Source organism: Malaclemys terrapin, chromosome 5 (assembly GCF_027887155.1).
Source record: "Malaclemys terrapin pileata isolate rMalTer1 chromosome 5, rMalTer1.hap1, whole genome shotgun sequence".
In the NCBI taxonomy this organism is placed as follows: domain Eukaryota; kingdom Metazoa; phylum Chordata; order Testudines; family Emydidae; genus Malaclemys; species Malaclemys terrapin.
In genome coordinates, this window is record NC_071509.1 from 23,127,416 (window position 1) to 23,147,456 (window position 20,041).

At 40.9% G+C, this 20,041-nt stretch overlaps 1 protein-coding gene across 4 annotated transcripts in view; it reads left to right on the plus strand.

Annotated features, from left to right (window-relative positions):
- The window catches only part of ACOX3 (acyl-CoA oxidase 3, pristanoyl), a 67,234-nt gene extending 47,462 nt beyond the window's left edge, over positions 1-19,772 (plus strand). For 3 of the 4 annotated variants that reach the window (XM_054029399.1, XM_054029401.1, XM_054029402.1), the window contains 5 exons: positions 8,185-8,300; positions 11,158-11,332; positions 12,496-12,563; positions 13,322-13,408; positions 17,632-19,308. In XM_054029399.1, coding sequence (XP_053885374.1) covers positions 8,185-8,300; positions 11,158-11,332; positions 12,496-12,563; positions 13,322-13,408; positions 17,632-17,751 — 566 coding nt within the window. In that variant the 3' untranslated portion in view covers positions 17,752-19,308. Of the gene's footprint in view, positions 1-8,184; positions 8,301-11,157; positions 11,333-12,495; positions 12,564-13,321; positions 13,409-17,631; positions 19,309-19,596 lie in introns of those variants that run through there. The other variant, XM_054029400.1, reaches the window with a different exon arrangement.
- The last annotated feature ends 269 nt before the right edge of the window (positions 19,773-20,041 follow it).

Here is a 20,041-nt window from a genome sequence, read left to right on the forward strand (position 1 = left end):
CTCAGGATGAAATGCAGAGACAGAATTTCTCGATACTTTAAATGACTGCTTCTTGGAGCAGCTGGTACAGGAACCCACAAGGGGAGAGGCAACACTCGATTTAGTCCTGATTGGAGCACAGGATCTGGTCCAAGAGGTAACTATAACAGGACTGCTTGGAAATAGTGACCATAATATAATAACATTTAACATCCCTGTGGTGGGAAGAACACCTCAACAGCCCAACACTGTGGCATTTAATTACAGAAAGGGGAACTATGCAAAAATAAGGAGGTTAGTTAAATAGAAATTAAAAGGCACAGTGACTAGAGTGAAATCCCTGCAAGCTGCATGGACGCTTTTCAAAGACACCATAATAGAGGCCCAACTTAAATGTACAGTAAAAGAACTGAAAGAGAGCCACCTTGGCTTAACATCCATGTAAAAGAAGCAGTGAGAGATAAAAAGGCATCTTTTAAAAAGTGGAAGTCAAATCTTAGTGAGGTAAATAGAAAGGGGCATAAACACTGACAACTTAAGTGTAAAAATGTAATAAGAAAAGCCAAAAAGGAGTTTGAAGAACAGCTAGCCAAAAACTCAAAAGGTATTAGCAAAATGTTTTTAAGTACATCAGAAGCAGGAAGCCTGGTAAACAACTAGTGGGGCCCCTGGACGATCAAGATACAAACGGAGCACTTAAAGACGATAAAGTCATTGTGGAGAAACTAAATAAATTCTTTGCTTCAGTCTTCACGGCTGAGGATGTTAGGGAGATTCCCAAACTTGAGCTGTCTTTTGTAGGTGACAAATCTGAGGAATTGTCACAGATGGAAGTGTCACTAGAGGAGTGTTAATTGATAAACTTAAGAGTAACAAGTCACCAGGACCAGATGACATTCACCCAAGAATTCTGAAAGAACTCAAATGTGAAATTGCAGAACTATTAACTATGGTTTGTAACCTGTCCTTTAAATCAGCTTCTGTACCCAGTGACTGGAAGATAGCTAATGTAACGCCAATATTTAAAAAGGGCCTAGAGGTGATTCCGGCAATTACAGACCGGTAAGTTTAACATCAGTACCGGGCAAATTAGTTGAAACAATAGTAAAGAATAAAATTGTCAGACACATAGAAGAACATAAATTGTTGGGCAAAAGTCAACATGGTTTCTGTAAAGGGAAATCGTGTCTTACTAATCTATTAGAGTTCTTTGAAGGGGTCAACAAACCTGTGGACAAGGGGGATCCAGTGGACATAGTGTACTTAGATTTCCAGAAAGCCTTTGACAAGGTCCCTCACCAAAGGCTCTTACGTAAAGTAAATTGTCATGGGATAAGAGGGAAGATCCTTTCATGGATTGAGAACTGGTTAAAAGACAGGGAACAAAGGGTAGGAATACATGGTAAATTTTTAGAATGGAGAGGGGTAACTAGTGGTGTTCCCAAGAGCCGGTTCTAGGACCAATCCTATTCAACTTATTCATAAATGATCTGGAGAAAGGGGTAAACAGCGAGGTGGCAAAGTTTTCAGATGATACTAAACTGCTCAAGATAGTTAAGACCAAAGCAGACTGTGATGAACTTCAAAAAGATCTCACAAAACTAAGTGATTGGGCAACATAATGGCAAATGAAATTTAATGTGGATAAATGTAAAGTAATGCACATTGGAAAAAATAACCCAACAAATAATACAATATGATGGGGGCTAATTTAGCTACAACTAATCAGGAAAGAGATCTTGGAGTCATCATGGATAGCTCTCTGAAGAGGTCCACGCAGTGTGCAGCAGCAGTCAAAAAAGCAAACAGGATGTTAGGAATCATTAAAAAAGGGATAGAGAATAAGACGGAGAATATCTTATTGCCCTTATATAAATCCATGGTACGCCCATATCTTGAATACTGCATACAGATGTGGTCTCCTCATCTCAAAAAAGATATATTGGCATTAGAAAAAGTTCAGAGAAGGGCAACTAAAATGATTAGGGGTTTGGAACGGGTCCCATATGAGGGGAGATTAAAGAGGCTAGTACTTTTCAGCTTTGAAAAGAGGAGACTAAGGGGGGATATGATAGAAGTATATAAAATCATGAGTGGTGTGGAGAAAGTGAATAAGGAAAAGTTATTTACTTGTTCCCATAATATAAGAACTAAGGGCCACCAAATGAAACTAATGGGTAGCAGGTTTAAAACAAATAAAAGGAAGTTCTTCTTCACACAGTCAACCTATGGAACTCCTTGCCTGAGGAGGTTGTGAAGGCTAGGACTATAAACAGGGTTTAAAAGAGAACTAGATAAATTCATGGAGGTTAAGTCCATTAATGGCTATTAGCCAGAATAGGTAAGGAATGGTGTCCCTAGCCTCTGTTTGTTAGAGGGTGGAGCTGGATGGCAGGAGAGAGATCACTTGATCATTACCTGTTAGGTTCACTCCCTCTGGCGCACCTGGCATTGGCCACTGTCAGTAGACAGGATACTGGGCTGGATGGACCTTTGGTCTGACCCAGTATGGCCATTCTTATGTTCTTCTAACCCTATGATTCTATGATCCCTAATAAGCAATGTTTTTCCTCTGGTATTTATTATGATATGTGTAGAGCCTTGACTGCAAGAGAACTAGGATTGGAATTAACTTGATCGGTTGGGTGTTTTTATTCCTACTTTTGCACAGCTCTTCACCTTTTGGTTTCATTCCAAAGCAGACACACTAAAAACAGGTGCTGTTCTTGTGCTACCTGTGACCTGGGTGGCTGTGAGAAGTGCAGTCTCCTTTCAGCCTACTTTCTAGACAGCAAAGGGAATCAGATAGAGCTGGTTTAAAATTTTCAAATTTTTGATGATTTTTTTGGCAAAAATATTTGCTGTTTTTCAGCCAACTTATGGAGTTGGTATTTTTCAAAAATTTAAATCCTATATAAAAATTTACGAAGTTTTCTGTAGTATTTATCCAGCTCTAGATCTGATAAGCTGACCGCTGAACATTTGAATTCTCACCTGATCCAGTGCTTTTTTCAGTTCAACCATCACTTCTTATAACATATTCTCTATCAAATTGCATTCTACTATTTATTTATGTTGTGTGATGCACATTGCAATTTACAAGGGACCAAATTTTAATTTCTTAATATGTCTCATTGGCACAAAACTGAATTCTAGCATGAAATTGCTAGACAGAAATCGTTTCATGCAATATTGGCTTGCATGTATTCTTCAAGTAAAGTGTTATTTTTGTTCCTCTGAAGTTATATTTGTTGGTAGTTGTCCTCCGCTATTGTATTGTTTTTAAGAGAGGCCATGTCTACACTACAGAGTTAAGTAGACTTAAGTTACATCGATTATCATAAACTGCTGTAATTACATCGCCTGTGCATGTTCATACAATGCTTCCTGCACCAACAGAGAGAGCTGTGAAAAGCTATCCCACTGTGCAAATCATCACCTTCTCCTGCTTAGAGTTCTGCGAGTTTTCTCCATCCCAAAATTCCAAGGTCTTCCAACTGCATTTCAGGCAATTTTTCATCTGCCCCTGTAAACTTTGCACCTGCCATCTCTGCCTGAAAGCATGGATCCTGCACTGCTCACCAGTCTAGTGATAAGTGTTATGAACTGCTGATCCTGCAGTATTTCATGAGCTGTTGTGTGCCATGGAAAGAAACAATTCAAGATTGATGTTGGTATTCACGAAGCAGCTGCACACGGTGGATTGTTGCTACTGGGCTCAGGAAACAAGCAGTGAGTGGTGGGATCAGATTGTAATGCAGATATGGGATGACGTGCAGTGGCTGCAGAACTTTCATATGCGTAAAGCCACCTTCCTTGAACTCTGTGCAGAGCTCATACCCGCCCTACAGCCCAAGGACTACAAAATGAGAGCTGCCCTTACTTCCTCATTCACCTTCTTATTTGACAGAGGCGCTCCACCAGTGTGTAGGAGCTGGCCCTCAAGGGCACATCTGCAGAAGCAAAAGAAACAATACACAGAGTCAGTATTGTGATTTCACTCAGTCTGAAATCAGAAAAGCATAAAAGTTACATACGCCTCTTTCTCACTTTTCCTTGGCAAGCACGGCCAGAGCGCTAATCATGGTGAATTTGACCCGAGGGTGTGTGCGCAAGATTGGACAAAGGATTTGGGTGGTTTCAGAAGGGGATCACTACAAGCGCCTAGTAACACTATTCTGAAAAAAGAGAACTAGATAACTAATCTAAGGGAGTACTTTGCAAGGCAAGCGAGACAGTTCCAACAGTAAGAAAGAACTGAAGGGGGGCTCCCCAGCCGGCTCCCCAGCCAACCTGACGGGAGCTGCTAAGGGAAAAAGTTTCTGACGACCATGCACACGGCGCGCGCATACACCTGATTGGAATGGACGTGAACAACATATCTCGAAGAACAACAATTACAAGAAGATGAGTAACCGTTTTATCTCTATGGAGGATTCCCAGGAGATCCCAGTGTGCATTAACAAACTGTTTTGCAAGACCTCCACTGCATAGCTGCACAGGGAAATGTGAAGCAGATGCAAACAGTACCTAGGGTTGTTAATTTCAATCCCTTCTCCCACATGCACCATGTAGCAAAATAAAAGACACCTCTACCTTATGCAACCATGCACTATCAAAGTAAAATGAGTACTCATCAGAGCTCCCATCTCCTGCTTCAGGCACACCAGAACCGGACTGCTGGGACTGGCTAGACCACTCCGGAGTCAAGAGGTCCTGGCTTGCCACGCCATCAGATGAGCCTGTCGCCTGTCCCACATCCTCCTCAGGGCTGACTCCGCTGACTGTTGTCTCCAGTCCCCCCGAAGTATCCAGGGGGCTCTTGGCAGGGGAGGTGGGGGTCACTGCTGAGGATGGTGTGCGGCTTCTTGTAGAAGCAGCATGTTTTTGGTGCCATACCAGAGCGACGGTTGGCCTCCCTTGCCTTCTAGTACGCCTGCCTTAGCTCCCTTATCTTAGCATGGCACTGCTACATGTCCCTTTTTTGCCCCTTTTCATCCACGCCACGAGCAATCTGCTCAGAGGTGTCAACATTCCTATGGCTGGATTGGAGCTACGACTACACATCCTCCTCTCCAAACAGACCCAACAGATCCAGCAACTTCCATTGTACTCCACGTGGGAGCCTATTTGCTGCGGAAAGCCAGCATGGTCAACTGGGAAGATGCGATATTAGCTGTCCACTCTGAGCAAACAAGAAGTGGAATTTCAAAAATTCTTTAAAGTGGGAGGAGCGCATGCCTGAGTACCTTTGCAGAGTAGAAACTGCTAACCAGAGTGGTCATGATGGGCATTGTGGGACACCTCCCAGAGGCCACTTAGGATAACATAAACAAGTGCAGTGTCTACGCTGACACCGTGTCGCTGTAACTTTGTCGCAAAAAGCTCTATGTCGCTCGTCGAGGTGGTTTTATTCTGTTGGTGTAGCAGGAGAGTTAAATCGGTGGGAGGAACATTGTTGTGTGTACACCTCCACTGTTTTGTCTATGAAACCTGATTTTCATTGACAAAACTGTGTAGTGTAGACAAGGCCAGGGCCAGATCTCCATTTGATGTAATTAGATTAGGGCCTTGAAATAGCTTTATAAGGAAAGTGCATGTGAGTTAGAACAGTGGAGAGAGCAGGGCAACATTTTGAATAGTACAATATGCACAGACAAAGTATGTCACTGTGTAGTAATTGTCTTTGGTTTGGTTGGAAAAAATGGAGAAACAGTGAGAAAAGAGCTTCAGCATTTGTCTTAGTTTTCTGTGCTATAATCAAATTAAGAAAGACAGTACATGCCATTCCCACGATCTTATTGCTGCTATTTACCCGAATTGGCCCCTAGGGGGAAATTAGAGGGAATTCGATCTATATGAGGATTTAAGACAAAAGTGAGTCTATGAAACTGAGAACTTATTGTGGGTAGAAATTTAACCTTAATTTATAGATGTCATTAACAGGCAATCTGCTTGTTTCCTGGCATCCAAAATAACTGCTTCAATGCTCAGCTAATTGAATGAAGAAATGCTGGGATTACTGAAGTTTCGGTAATGATGCAGCGCTCCAAATGAGATAATGCCTCAATAGTTATGACAAAAACTTAACATCTGATTAGCTTCAAAATGCAAAGGCTTAGAAAAAAGATTTGCTGAAATGATTGTTTGTTTTGTCTTTGTGGTAAATCTCAAGCTTGTGACATGCTGGACAGCACAAACTAATAACTAAGCACATTTCTGTCTCCTCAATTAATACCTACCAAAGCAGCCAAATCACAGTTGGAAAAAAAACTAAATCTGTTCATCTGTATTAATTTTCTATTAGAAGTAATTTAATAGCACTGGACTAAGTCTCTGACTAGGATTTAGGCCACCAGGATTTAGCCAAGGGTATGTCTACATTAGCCGCTGGATCGGCGGGTAGTGATCCATCTATCGGGGATTGATTTATCACGTCTAGTGTAGATGCGATAAATCGATCCCCGATCGCTCTGCCGTCGACTCCTGTACTCCACCGCGGCAAGAGGCGGAAGCGGAGTCGACGGGGGAGCGGCAGCAGTTGACCCCCCACCGTGAGGACGCGAGGTAAGTCGCCCTAAGATACGGCAACTTCAGTTACGCTATTCTCGTAGCTGAAGTGGCGTATTTTAGATCGATCCCCCCGCCTACTGTAGACCAGGCCCAAGAATCATAGAGATGTAGAACTGGAAGGGACCTTGAAAGGTTATCTAGTACTCCTCCCCATACTGAGATAGGACCAAGTGTACCCACATTCCTAACAGGTGTATTTCTAACCTGTTCTTAAAAGCCTCCAATGACAGGGATTCCACTACCTCCCTTAGTAACTTATTCCAGTACTTAACTATCCTTATATAGTTAGAAAGTGTGTCCTGATACCTAACCTAAATCTCCCTTGCTACAGATTAAGCACATTACTTCTTGTCCTACCTTCACTGGACATGGAGAACAATTGATCACCATCCTCTTTATAATAATCCGTAATATATTTGAAGATGGTTATAAAGTGCCCCCTCAGTCTTCTTTTTCTTAACACTAAACATGCCCGTATGTACTCTCTAATACCTGCTTCCCTAATAATCCCAGAGTGCTTTAAAAATTTAACAAGCTGATCTGCAGTAGTTACTTCACTTGCCACTTAAATACAGCCACAGATGGGTGGAACATGGTAACAGTTTAATGGCATATACCGTCACGCCACAACTTTTGAGGGCTCAACCCACAAGGTATTGGCTATCTTCAATGCAAGGAGATACACAGTACCTTTCAGGATTGAGCTTTAGAAGAGGAAGAGAAAATACCTTACATGATTGAACCAGTAGGGAGGCAGAATATAAATAATAAACTGAGAATTTGACTCTGTTACAGGAAACAACCCATTCTTGTGAAAAGTGTCATGGGACATTTAATGAATGTATGTGGCCAAGACCTTGTTTATTCTTATTTCAAAGACTATGGTCAGGATTCTCTTGGCAACTTTGCCCCAGTCAGGCACTTCAAAAGTTGCTGTTTTGTGGCAGTGGGTTGCCAGCAGAGCATTCCCCTAGCAAAGGGCAACTTTCCAGTGGTCACAAGCTGGTGGAGGTGGCATAGCTCCTCCTGTGAAAGCTGCCCACACCCACCTCCAGGATATCGGAGGAAGGATGGTGAAGGCTGAAAGCAGGGAAGGGTCATGGCAGAGTGGAGCTTTGCTATGCCTGCCCTCCACTGGCAGGGCATTCAGGGATAAGGTCCATTCAGGAACCTTACATCAGTGGGATAAGTTAGAGCAGCTCCTTATGCTAGGGTCAGGTTGTAGAGGAAAAGGTTCACAACTGGCTCCCTGACAACTTTCCCTCTGCCCTGCAATTAGCAGAACTTGGCCACAAGGGAGAATCTACTCCAACATCTCCAGCAACTCAGCTGGTTAAGCGTCGGCTCAGAGAGAATAGAATCACTTCCTGCAGTGCTTAGGCATTCCTCAGAGGTTCTTGTCCAAGGAATAACACTGCCCAACACTGTTTGGTTGAATATTTGTGATGCAATGGCTGCAGGAGATTTTAATTGATTTATATAAGTCTCTAAGAGGAATCCAGTATCCGTCCCAAATAACATGAGTTTAGAATAAAGTCAGTTCTTTTTGTGATTACTAGCAATGGGAGCATCAACATGCAATATTTCAGTTTTCCTCTCTTTACCACATGGAAAATTTCTTCTCTCTTGCAGTTCCATTAGCTGCATATAAATGGCTGGTTTGTTACCTGCTCCGAGAAAGTGTCCTGAAATTGAGCCACGAGAAACAGTCTGGGAGTAGTGATTTTGAAGCAAGAAACAACAGTCAGGTAACAATTTATTCAGAGTCCTACCTTATTTACTGTCTATTTTCCTCCAAGTTTGCCAGATCTTGTTTGCCTTAACCTTCTGTCATTCATAAAGCAGGAAATCATAGTAGCTAATAAAAATGTATTCCCATCCATGTGCGTTGTATTAAAGGAGGACAACTATGATCAGTAAAATCTTTCAAAACATAGTTTCCTTCAGAACCGTGCAGACATAGTTGTGTAATAAATTCAAATTAATCTTAATTTTTAACTCTTTTGAAGATTATATCTACTACTATTAAATCCACTACCGCTCCTAATTAGTACATCTACATCTGCTTATTATGCTGCGCTTGTGGCCAAATACATACTGTAGGAAAGAATCCTGTTCTGGCAGGTAGATGGACTAGATGACCTAATAGGTCTTTTCCATCTCTAATGTCTATAATTCAAATGCAGAGCCCTCATGACAGATACCAGACTGACAGTATTGGAAAGTGAAAAGGAAACATTGACAGTCATACTACGAGTGGATCTACTGTCCTCTAACAAGATTTTAACAGCCAAGGAGGGCATGGCTCCAAATCACAGCTTGCAGCACTTCCCCATCCATCTCTATCCTCAGTGAGCAAAACTGGCTGGAACCCAAAACACAGAATTCTTGGCATTTGTCACTCCTGAGGGGGATCTGCTGCTCTGGAGGCAGCCAATCTTACCGACCTTACCTGCAAAGTACATTGAAAACTTGCAACAAGAAACACTCAACTCTGTATCCAAGTAGAGAAGACCTGGCTTCATCCAGGCTTCCACCACCCAGGATAGCTCTGCTGGTTGGGACTTTGCAAAAGCTATAGTAGAGGTAACCACCATCAGAGCCTTCATCCGAGCAACAGCTTAGAATAAGAGAGAAATGTCTACTTTGCTGGGTCAGTATCAGATTGTGAACAACATGTCCCCTGTCTGGCACTTACTACTGACAGCAGCATAAATACAACTATGATTCCATCTGGTACTGCCCATTACCCAATGACTACACCCCTTTAGGAATGTGGTGCATAGCCAAGTGTGTTATGAAGCTGAGCAGTATAGAGGTACCCTGCCCTACTTCTTCCTTGTATTCATTAGGCTCTCTTCCCTCCCTACAATGCTTGTGCAGCACAGGGGAGGATTTTTCTTGTAAATAATGTGCCTTAAATACATCTGAAAATGATTAGCATGCTGGGAGACCTTTGTAGATTTGATTTAAAAACACTAGGGCGTGAAGAAGCACTTTCTGTCAACCTCTTGGTAGAGAAATGATGTAGTGTTCAGTCATGCTGCAGGAGATCTGGGGCAGATTCCTCGCATATCCCTGGGCTATTGTGAGTTGAGAGTTCACTGCAGACAGGGGAGGGAATGCTTTGTATCACTCATCTGTGATGTCTCATGCTGGCTGAACAGGATTAACGGGCTCAGAAGGGAGTCCTGTCCATTTGTTCTCAGCCACAAGGTTAATGGGAAAAATGCAGGACTACAAGACTGGGTTTATAAAGTAGGAAGAAGTGGGGGGAGGAGGGAACTCATTCGCAGGGCTCCAACAGGGATATTGAGAGACATTTGATTATGACTAGCGAATTGATCTAATCACGAAATTCTGATCTAAATTCAGGTCCAACCATTGAGGGTGAAAAAATCTCTCTCCCCTCCCAAAGTTTTATGGGTGTTCAGATGTGGATTTTGTTGTTCAAGCTTATCTCTGGTTGTGACACAAGGGTGCTATTGAAGAACTATACAAAGAGAGTGGAATTATTTGGAATAGGATTTTGTGTTTTTAAATATCCTGTCTATGGCAGTGATTTAAAAGAAACCCAACCAACTGTGATTTACTGAACATAGAACAAACCCAACAAGTTGAATAATACAAAATTAATGCCTGTAGGAAACAATTGAGAGCAGTGTAAAACTGTTATAACACAAACAGCTTCCTATTCATATAACAACCTGTTTCAAATTTAAATGGTATTCCAGTGGATATGTAAAGGCTGCCAAATCTTCCTATGCAAATACTCAGTCCCTATATTTTTATCCCGTGTATTAAAAATAGTGTAAGAGGTAGTGATTTTTTTTTGCCTTGCTAATAGGGTAAGAGCAAAGGGTTAGTTGCGTCATTCTTTCAAACAACATTAGAGTCAATGGGGACTAGTAAGCACTATGTCCAATAATGTTTATAGGATCAGGCCCTTCCTTTTCCTATAATTTAGTAGAAAATTTTATCCCTGCTATAGAATTCCATAAGATGGTTTAAAAAAAATGTATAAAAAGAAGAGCAGTCTCTATTCAGTACTATAGATTTTAGAATAATTTCTATAGAACCCTACTGGTATCATTCATATTAATTTCTATAGCATTTTCTATTAGGGCTCAATGGGCATTAACAAGACCTTGGACCTGATTCTCAACTGTCTTCCACCTTCTGTAGTCATTTACACCAGTACAAAGTGGGTGTGAAATGCTGCCAGATCAGAACGGTTGCATATTATACATCAGTTTTGCCCTGACTTTAGACAGGTAGAAGTGACTGTCCAAGTTGGGAGGTGGTGGAGAATTAGGAACCTTATTTCCAGTTGCGGTAGATATGTCCATTGCCTTTCCAAAACACCTAAAATTGTCCCTAGCCAAACAGACATTTGAAATGCACAATTTGAAAACGCTTGCCTAGGCGCACACGTCCCAGAGAGTCATGTTTATTCATTAAAACTTGAGGGGGATTGTCAACTGGTGTAAATTGGCATAACTCCATTAACTTCCATGTTGCCATGCCATTTTATAGCAGCTGAGGATCTGGCCCTTTTGTGTTTTGTTTGTCAACATGTTATTTAATCCTTTTCTGTTTCTTAAGGTATACTACTGTCGTTCGTTAGCCATCGCTTTCATCGAGCAAACAGTCTTACAAAGGTATCACGAATACACTCATGATCCCGACACGCCATCTACACTCCAGCCTGTGCTAAAGCATCTTAGTGCTCTGTATGGACTGTGGTCTTTAAGTAAACACATGGCCGTGCTCTACCAAGGTGAGAACAAATCTATCTTCAGCAGGGATCGCTTTTTTAAAAGCCCTAATTGTAACCTTCATTTTTTCTATACAGTGCATTGGACTTTGGCAGGGAGAGAGAGAATCTTGACTGAAGTATATGATAGAACATTTAGTTATTGCCTGTGTAATGCAACATTACTGGGTAGGCTGTCAGAAGCAGGGATTCAGCTCTGGATCTAGAAGAGTCAGCCTCTATTAGCTAACGTAAAAGCCTCAGCTCTGTTCGCACAAGGGCTGTAGTGAACTTATACACCTCTGTGACATCCAGCCCCTGGGGGAGGGGTGATATCTAGTCACACTGCAAGTGCGGTTTTGTCTACACTAGCATGCTGTGCTGTAATTGTCCCATGTGGACACTGCTGGTGCAAACTAAAAGGTACTTAGTTTGCATTAAATTAAAATAAATAAATAAATAAATTGATGGAGATATCCCATCTCCTAGAACTGGAAAGGACCTTGAAAGGTCATCGAGTCCAGCCCCCTGCCTTCACTAGCAGGACCAAGTACTGATTTTGCCCCAGATCTCTAAGTGGCCCCCTCAAGGATTGAACTCATAACCCTGGGTTTAGTAGGCCAATGCTCAGACCACTGAGCTATCTCCCCCACCCCCCAAACATTAACATAGTTCTCTTTCAAATAGGACTATGTTAATGTAAACTAGGTACCTTTTAGTTCATGGCCACAGCGTCCACCCAGGGCAGTTACAGCGCAGCATGCTAATGCATGCTCTGATTCACACACCCTGGGGCCGTAGACAAGCCTTGTGACTTACACATGTAAAAGGCTCCTGGTGGCGAGTTTTTAAAGTCTGCCTCTTGAGTGAGAAAGTCATCACAACTCTCACAGGAGGCTATATTTCACCTTCATAAATACTGAAGAGATTTATAAAACCATGCCATTGGTAAAAGGAATATACACCTCTACCCCAATATAACACAAATTCGGTTATAACGCGGTAAAGCAGTGCTCCGGGGGGGCGGGGCTGCGCACTCCGGCGGATCAAAGCAAGTTTGATATAATGTGGTGTCACCTATAACGCGGTAAGATTTTTTGGCTCCCGAGGACAGCGTTCTATCGGGTAGAGGTGTCTCAACATAATCCTAACTTCACCATTTAATTTCATTGTAAATATATTTTCAGGTGGATATGTTTCAGGTGAACAGCCTGGTAGATTCATACAGCATGCTATTCTGGAGCTTTGTTCCAAGGTAAGTCTCTAACATCATTTTGGTGTGGATAGACAACAACACAACATGCCAATAACGGAAGACAGACATACCACTTACTCTGCACTTCAAGAGATTACCAGGATGCTAGCCTATTTGCAGTTGAATAGCCTGTTTAAAAAAGGGAAGGCTAGTAGCATTGGATCAAATCCTGAGTATACTACAAGAGCTCAAAGAAAGTAATATTTTGAGGGAAAATTCTTGGAAGATGATGCTCTGGATTTCATTTGAAGTAATGTGTTTATTGGATGATATGGGAGGCCAATAAAACACTAGAGCAGCAATGCCATTCTATTTATTTCATTATCATCTCTGCTCATAAATATTGTCTGTGTTATTTTTTTCTCAACCCGTAGCTTTTCAAGCTAGCACACATTTTGACCAGGCAAAATATGAATTGTAAAGAAGAAGAATCTGAAAATTGTATGTTAATGAATGAGCTGTGTGTTAAATCAGTTTGTATGGACATACACAGTACTGCCTAGATGAAAATAAAATTTAATGCTTTTAAGGAAAGCATGGAAAACTTCTAAAATACAGAATTGGGTCTTTTTTTTTTTTAATTGCTCTGGAAGAAAGACAAAAATAGTGTGAATAGACAGTGTATTGATAGTGGATCTTTCAAAGTGTAACTTCTTAAGTTACCATTGGCTGGTGGCTTCCAGCACTGCTTTGTTGTTCGTAGGTAACCATAGAAATCTAGAAGAGCTGCCAAATTTATGCTTTTTGTTTTTAAACAGTTGAAAGATGATGCAGTTGCCTTGGTGGATGTCATTGCACCTCCTGACTTCATTCTGAACTCACCCATTGGCAGAGCTGATGGAGAGGTAAAGAGAAGCCTTCCTGTGTTTGTAAAGCTAATAATTAAAAAGGCATTTATGTAACTAGATAAATTATCATAGCTTCTTTGACTTCAATGGAGCTATGACAATTTGGACTTGCTGAGAATATGCTCCAGTATATGGGGAAGTCACATGCTACTGTTCAGAATGTATTGCTTTGGTAGAAATCTGTGCATACCCTGGATTGAAGAAGCTACTGTACATCCCATAAGATCTCTTTTCTAGATATTTTAATATTTGGAGGGCCTCCAACATCCTTCTAACTTTTCCAACCCTTCTGATTCCCAAACTCATTGAGTCTGGTTCTCTGTTACTATCTTCTTGTTCCATGATGCTGTACCTATGCACATAGACCCCGAAAGTGGACTGGTCTTTTTTACTTCTCTGTCACTTTGCCCAGCATAATCTAATTTGCCATCCATTATCACCCTAAGGGTAAAATTCTGGCCCCTTTGAAGTCAATAGCAAAACTCCGATTGATTGTAATGGAGCTAGATTTTCATCCGAGGTTGTTGTTTCTGTTTAGTTCTGTTGCGATTTCAAATTATTGTCTCAGCAGATGTAATAGCTTTCACTTTACCAGTTTGAATCTTGTGTTTTTATTCCTTGCCCATATTTCTAACCTTTCTAGGAATGATTACTCTGACCTCACTGGTGCTCACAACACCTTCATTTTAGTGTTATCTGTGAATGTAATTTACCCTTTTTTTCCCCGATTTTTAATGAAAATGTCTAATATGAGAGCAAAGTGAAATTAAAACTTGTTCCAATTAAGAATTGTTATGGTCATGGCCTAAAAACAGAGAAATTACATTGCAACCTTCCAGAAAGATCTAACACTACTTTATTTCTTAAAACCCAGAACCTTAACACACAAGAACCAAAAACAGACACAATGTGGGCTGCTCCCTAAGGGTACGTCTACACTGCAGGATTCTTTCAGCGGTGTGTAGTGTACGTACATGCATAGCCCTCCTAGCACTGACAGAAATAGCAGTGTAGACTATGAGACATGGAGTAAGCAAGTAAAAGCATGCGGGAAGGGTGTAGGAATGTACCCGGAGTACATACACTACATGCTCTCGGCTCACTCATGCCATACATCTGTCAGCGTGGAATCTTGTTGCATCCCTCCGTAGGCAAAGACTCCAGCAGCAGGAAAAGGCCCCAGCAACTCCCTGCCACTGGAGCCCTTCCCTGCCACAGGGAAAGACTCCAGCAGGGAAAGTCTCTGGCAGTGGGGGACGCAGCAGGGAAAACACTCATCCTTTCCCTGCTGCCTCCTTCCTGCCAGGGCCTTTCACTGACACATGTAGCTATATACCGAAGTGTGGCCGCAGCCTGCTTTAAACTGCAGCATGTAGCTACACATACACTACATGCTGCCGAAATTGGTGTGTGGTATAGATGCTAAAGATACACAACTCACCCCACCTTTCTCTAGGCTGGCTCTTGGCAGCCTGACAGCAGAGGATCCAGACTCCATGCTCAGAGCTCCCTAGCCTGAAAACAGGACCAAGAAAGCCCTTGGGATTTGAAGGCGACAGCTTGTAATTTCTAGTTTTCAATACCCCGCAAGAATGATATTAACAAAAAGTGTGTCATGAGAGAATCACATTTATTCAATGAGAATATATAACATGATGTCCGGAAGTGTCTTGTGATGGATTGAGACAGCCCTTAGCTTGCAAAGTAACAGATACACTTACAGACCAGAAATAATAATAAACACCGCCACCACTGTGCTTTACACCATTATTGGGAGGATCTCAAAGTATTTTACAAACATTAATTAACTGAGCCTCAAACCAATTTGGTTTTAAAAAAAACGGGTCAAGATTTTCAAAAAAGTGACTGGGGGTTTTGGGTACCCAACTTGGGGCACCTTTCAGAGGCCCCGATTTTGAAGGGGATAGATTCTCATCACTTTCTGAAAATCAGGCCTCTTCAAAGGGTCTCAGGTTGGGCACCCAAAATCACTTTTGAAAATCTTGGCCAGAGTGTTTCAGTGTCTGCCTTCTCGTAGTGTCATTCAGTCATCTAAGCAATACCATTGTGTCGTGGGTCCTGGAAGTGCTGCTCATTTGCAGATATCCCTTTGCGCATGTCAGTTTCTTCCTCAATCCAGTTAAGAGTGAAGGGCTTTGGAAAGTGTCTTTCTGTACAGCTGGATGATTCTTGTAAAATTTCCGTTCTAAAAATTCCTCTTAGTGGATCTTACTAACCTCTTACATCTGCAGCTGAACAAAACAATATATACACTGTTTTCTGAGAGCTACAGTGAATACACTGGATAGGCACAGCTCACAGAACAGGGTGGTACAGAGTTGCACTTTCCCTCAAGGAACAGTGAAAAGTATTCAGAATGGCCCCCTTAGTTTTCTAGTATGCAGCAGAGAGCACCTACTACAATACCCACCCCTTCATGAGGTGCTACTTTCCCCAGTGCGCTATCCGTTCCCCTTCCTGGGAGCACGAATGGAACAATCTCTGCTCTCATAAGCAGACACTTGGCAATTCTGCCTGGCCTGTATGCAGGCCATGCTGGGATATAAGAATGTTCTTTGAATATTGGGTCTGATCCAAAACATACTGTACTATATTGACATCATTCCCTTTGTCACCCATATTGTGTACTTGGGTAAGGGCTAGGCAAAATCTGACCCTGTGTCATGGGGTAGCAAAGCTCGTTTAAAAAGTATTTCATTTCTTTTACAAGAGAGACTAAAGATCACTCATCTGTTAGTCCAATGGATGTCTCCATTCCAGGAACCCTAAGTGGCATTTTCAGCTTTATCTTGTGCAGACACCAATTAAAACGTTGTTTTAGACACATCATCAAAATGCTGAAGACAGTTTTTGTTCCACTTCCTTGTTTACTGCTTGAACTATCAACAACATAAAAATTAACTAGTCTAAATGAAAGAACCACCCTGTTCCTAATCAAGCTGTTGCAGCTACCCAAAATGAAAGCAGCAACTTCTGATTCACTTATTCGATTGCAGGGGAGTCGTTACCAAAGAGTCAGACACATAGAATTAGGAGAAAGAAGAGGGAGGTGGTCATTTTCATGGCACTGAACACAGTCTACCTGTGACTTTGTTAAAATCTTCTAGATCTGGTAGTTTTGGAGTGTGGCCTCCGAAGGATGGGACTCCCCATCAATGGGAGGGTTATTCATGGGGGGAAAGGGCTAAACTTACCCTGTGGCTAAGTGTCAGCAATTGCGTGGTCAAAATTTTACACTTGCATGTCTGCTTTTAGGTACTCAAATTCCTATTTGGGCACCTAAATCAGTGATCTGATTTCCATACATGTAGGACCAAAGCCTCAGCTGGTGTAAATTTGTGTAGCACCATTGAAGTCATTGAAGCTATTGTGATTGACACCAGGTGAGAATCTGATCTCCCTCACCTCCTCCCATTTTTCTAGGATGGTATTAAAAGTTTAAATTAATTGTGAAACTGTCAAATATTTCCAAATAGCAAAAGGTGTAACCTGACTAGTGCTCAACAGATCTACACTATTAAAGTGGCCTTTTGCAGAATTTATTTCCCATTTAATGCTTTTAGCTGGGCTGTATAAAATAAGTTGGGAAAGACTGATGAATTAGCAATGTGCTGATGGGAGAGGAATTTCTGATGCTCAAACAGAAGTGTTCACATCTGGGAGAAAAATTCTGTAACTTGCCAAAAACATATAGAAAGAAGGGTAAAAACAGAGTATTTTCAGCTATAACTTCCAGAGGCATGGACGGAATGAAACACAGCTTCATTTCATCTTTCCTCTATGAACTGTGCTTGTTGAGATAACTGAAATAAAGATGGAATTTAAAAAAAATCACCAGGAAAATTAAGTAGAAATCAAGAACCCTGGAGTTGTCACTGTTTTTCTTTTGCTTCATGATTGTTTTATAGCAGTTAAAAAGTTACAAGGGCAGATCCTTAGGTGGCACAAATCAGCCTCACTCAACTAAGTCAACACAGCTAGTCCAGTTTACCCCAGCTAAGATCTGATCCCAAATTTGTTTTGTTCTTGCTTTCATGTAATTATGCACTTTATTTTGTGCTTATTCCTTGTGCTTGTTCTGTATTCCTAGAAATACAGTTGCAATTCCATTTCAGTTGGTTTTATTTGAATTGTTTAAACTTTTGTGAAATTTAAATGATTTTCTGCTTATGTTAATCTACATTTTTCTTCTTTTGCAGCTGTATAAAAATCTGTGGACAATAGTCCTTCAAGGCAGCAAGGTGCTGGAGAGACCATCATGGTGGGCAGAATTTTGTGTTAATAAACCCCTTGTCGGCAAGCTGAGGTCGAGGATGTAAATCAAACATGTAAGAGTGGCCCAGTAGGGCAACGATTAATAACATATTTCAGACACAGAGGAAGGAGCACATATTTCAAATGAAGGCGATTTCATACAGAAGATGCCAAGAGATAGAATGAGTTTGAAATCAGATATGACCCAATCTTAAGGACTGTTGACATAATGGCAAGAACAGTGCAACACATCTGCATGTGGTTCATAGTAATCATGCTAATGTTAATCAGTCGCAGATTAAAAGAAAAAAGTCTCATTAAAGTTAATTGCTTCTCACAGCTTCAGTACGTATAAAACTAAATATTACTTTCATCAGTGTCCTGACACCAAATAGGATCTAAAAGTCTTGTAATTGCTGGCATGCTACAGAAGTTAAACATTCAAAAAAGTATACCTTGAACTATGAACAGACAGACCAGTTTTACTTTTTCAAGTTTCTGGGAGAGTATTAGCAAAGCAAAGGGGTATTTAGAACACGGCAGGATTTTCAGTGGGGATAAACTTAGGATAGCATCACTGGAATTGAGTGAGTTTCTTTGAAGTCCATGAAGCTCCTCTGCTTTACACTATCTGTTCTACAACGTTTAAAATAGTTGATTGTTCTTTCAATGCAAGAGATGTGATAAATTGACTTCCAGTTTGAGGTTTTGATTAATCCTCAAGTTTTGTATCACTGTAGATATAACTAGTTCAAAGTTTCTCATTCACTTGTCATTGTTATATTAATTTATGGTAACGCAAATGTAAAATGATTGTATAACTTCACTAGTAGTTATAATGTTTTGTTTTTTTCCCCCTTCTATAGTGTTAGCTTTTAATCTCAGCAGACCAATTGGTGCAAGTCAACACCTGTTGGAGCTGCACCTGCTTCCTTCACGTCCAAATTTAGTCCAGTAATCTGGAAGTGGGTTGTTAAAAATAAACAAAATGATTTCTGTTGCCAGATGTAGACATTTAGTCAGGGACAAGAAAGTAGAATGATAATTACTCCAGCTGAGGGAGAACCATTCTTTGTATATGTTTAGTAAATATTCCCCAAGTAATGAGTAGTTTCCTTTGCAAATGAAGAGCCACTAGTAAGTTTTTGAAGTGCTGAATATTTTATATTTTTAAAATAAAATCTGGAAAGATACTGCCTGCTTTTCTATACTGTATGATCTCCCTGTTACTCTGAACTGATCTAGGACCAAATCCTGCTCACTGTACTCACATGAGCTGTCCTGTTCAGGCCAGGGGGACTATTTGTTAGGAAGGTGTCTAGGATTCAGGGCTTAATCCTGTGCCATTAAAGTCAATGGGAGTTTTATCATTGACTCTCAATGGGAGCAGGACCAAACCTTAGTGGATTTTTTTTTAATTGTCACCATTCTGTTCCAGCTGTACACTTATGATTCTGATGAAGTGTTTCTATGCCAGAATTCCAAAGTTTGTAAGTCTTTATAGTGTCATGACTCAAATATTTAATAACTGTTATTGTGCTGGTTTTTTGTATGCAAATATTACTAGAATACATTTAATCAAAGTAAAGAATAAAGTGGTATTTTCAGTTTTTGCCATATGATCAAGTAGTTATATTGCTCCTTCTAAAGTTTCACCAAAATCAGATCGAACGTGGGAGGTGTTTCACTGCTGGAAAAGCCATTGAAAGGGCATTTCATTTTTAACAGTGTGCTCTCAGAGAATCTCAAGGTACATTTTCCAAAGCAGAAACCTTTTAAAGTTTCAGTTTAGGTTGCTAAGGGCAATTCAAGAGATTATTTTAAAGTGCCGCAAAGTGAAAACTTCTTATTTTAAGCACTGCCTGTAGTTCTCATTTTCTTTTTTTTCTATTCTTCATTTTCTCTTCCAGTTGTGTGGCAGAGGATCCAAGCTCTCTTTTCCCAACTGCTTTTTCTAGCAACATCCTTTCATTTTTGTAGCAGTACACCGAAATTCAGAATGTCCCAACAGAAACTTTCTTCTAGCAACTGGTTTATATAAAATAGATGTAAACATGGCCAGATTTATTAAAACTCCTCATGCATATCAGAATTGTTTTTCTTTGAACTGCTTCATCTTATTAATTCTAAGACTATCCAATAGGTGGCCATAGACAGAATTTTAACACTGTTCCACGGAAGCAGAAGTAGCAGTACTATGCTTAGATCCATACACACAGAAGGCAGGGACTCTTGCAATTGTACTATTTTTGTTTGTATAAATGTTACATTAACTTTAAATATACAGCAGAGGCCCAGTCATGATTAGTATCAAAAGCCTACATTAATGCTGTGTGTTCCTACTACACTGATGAG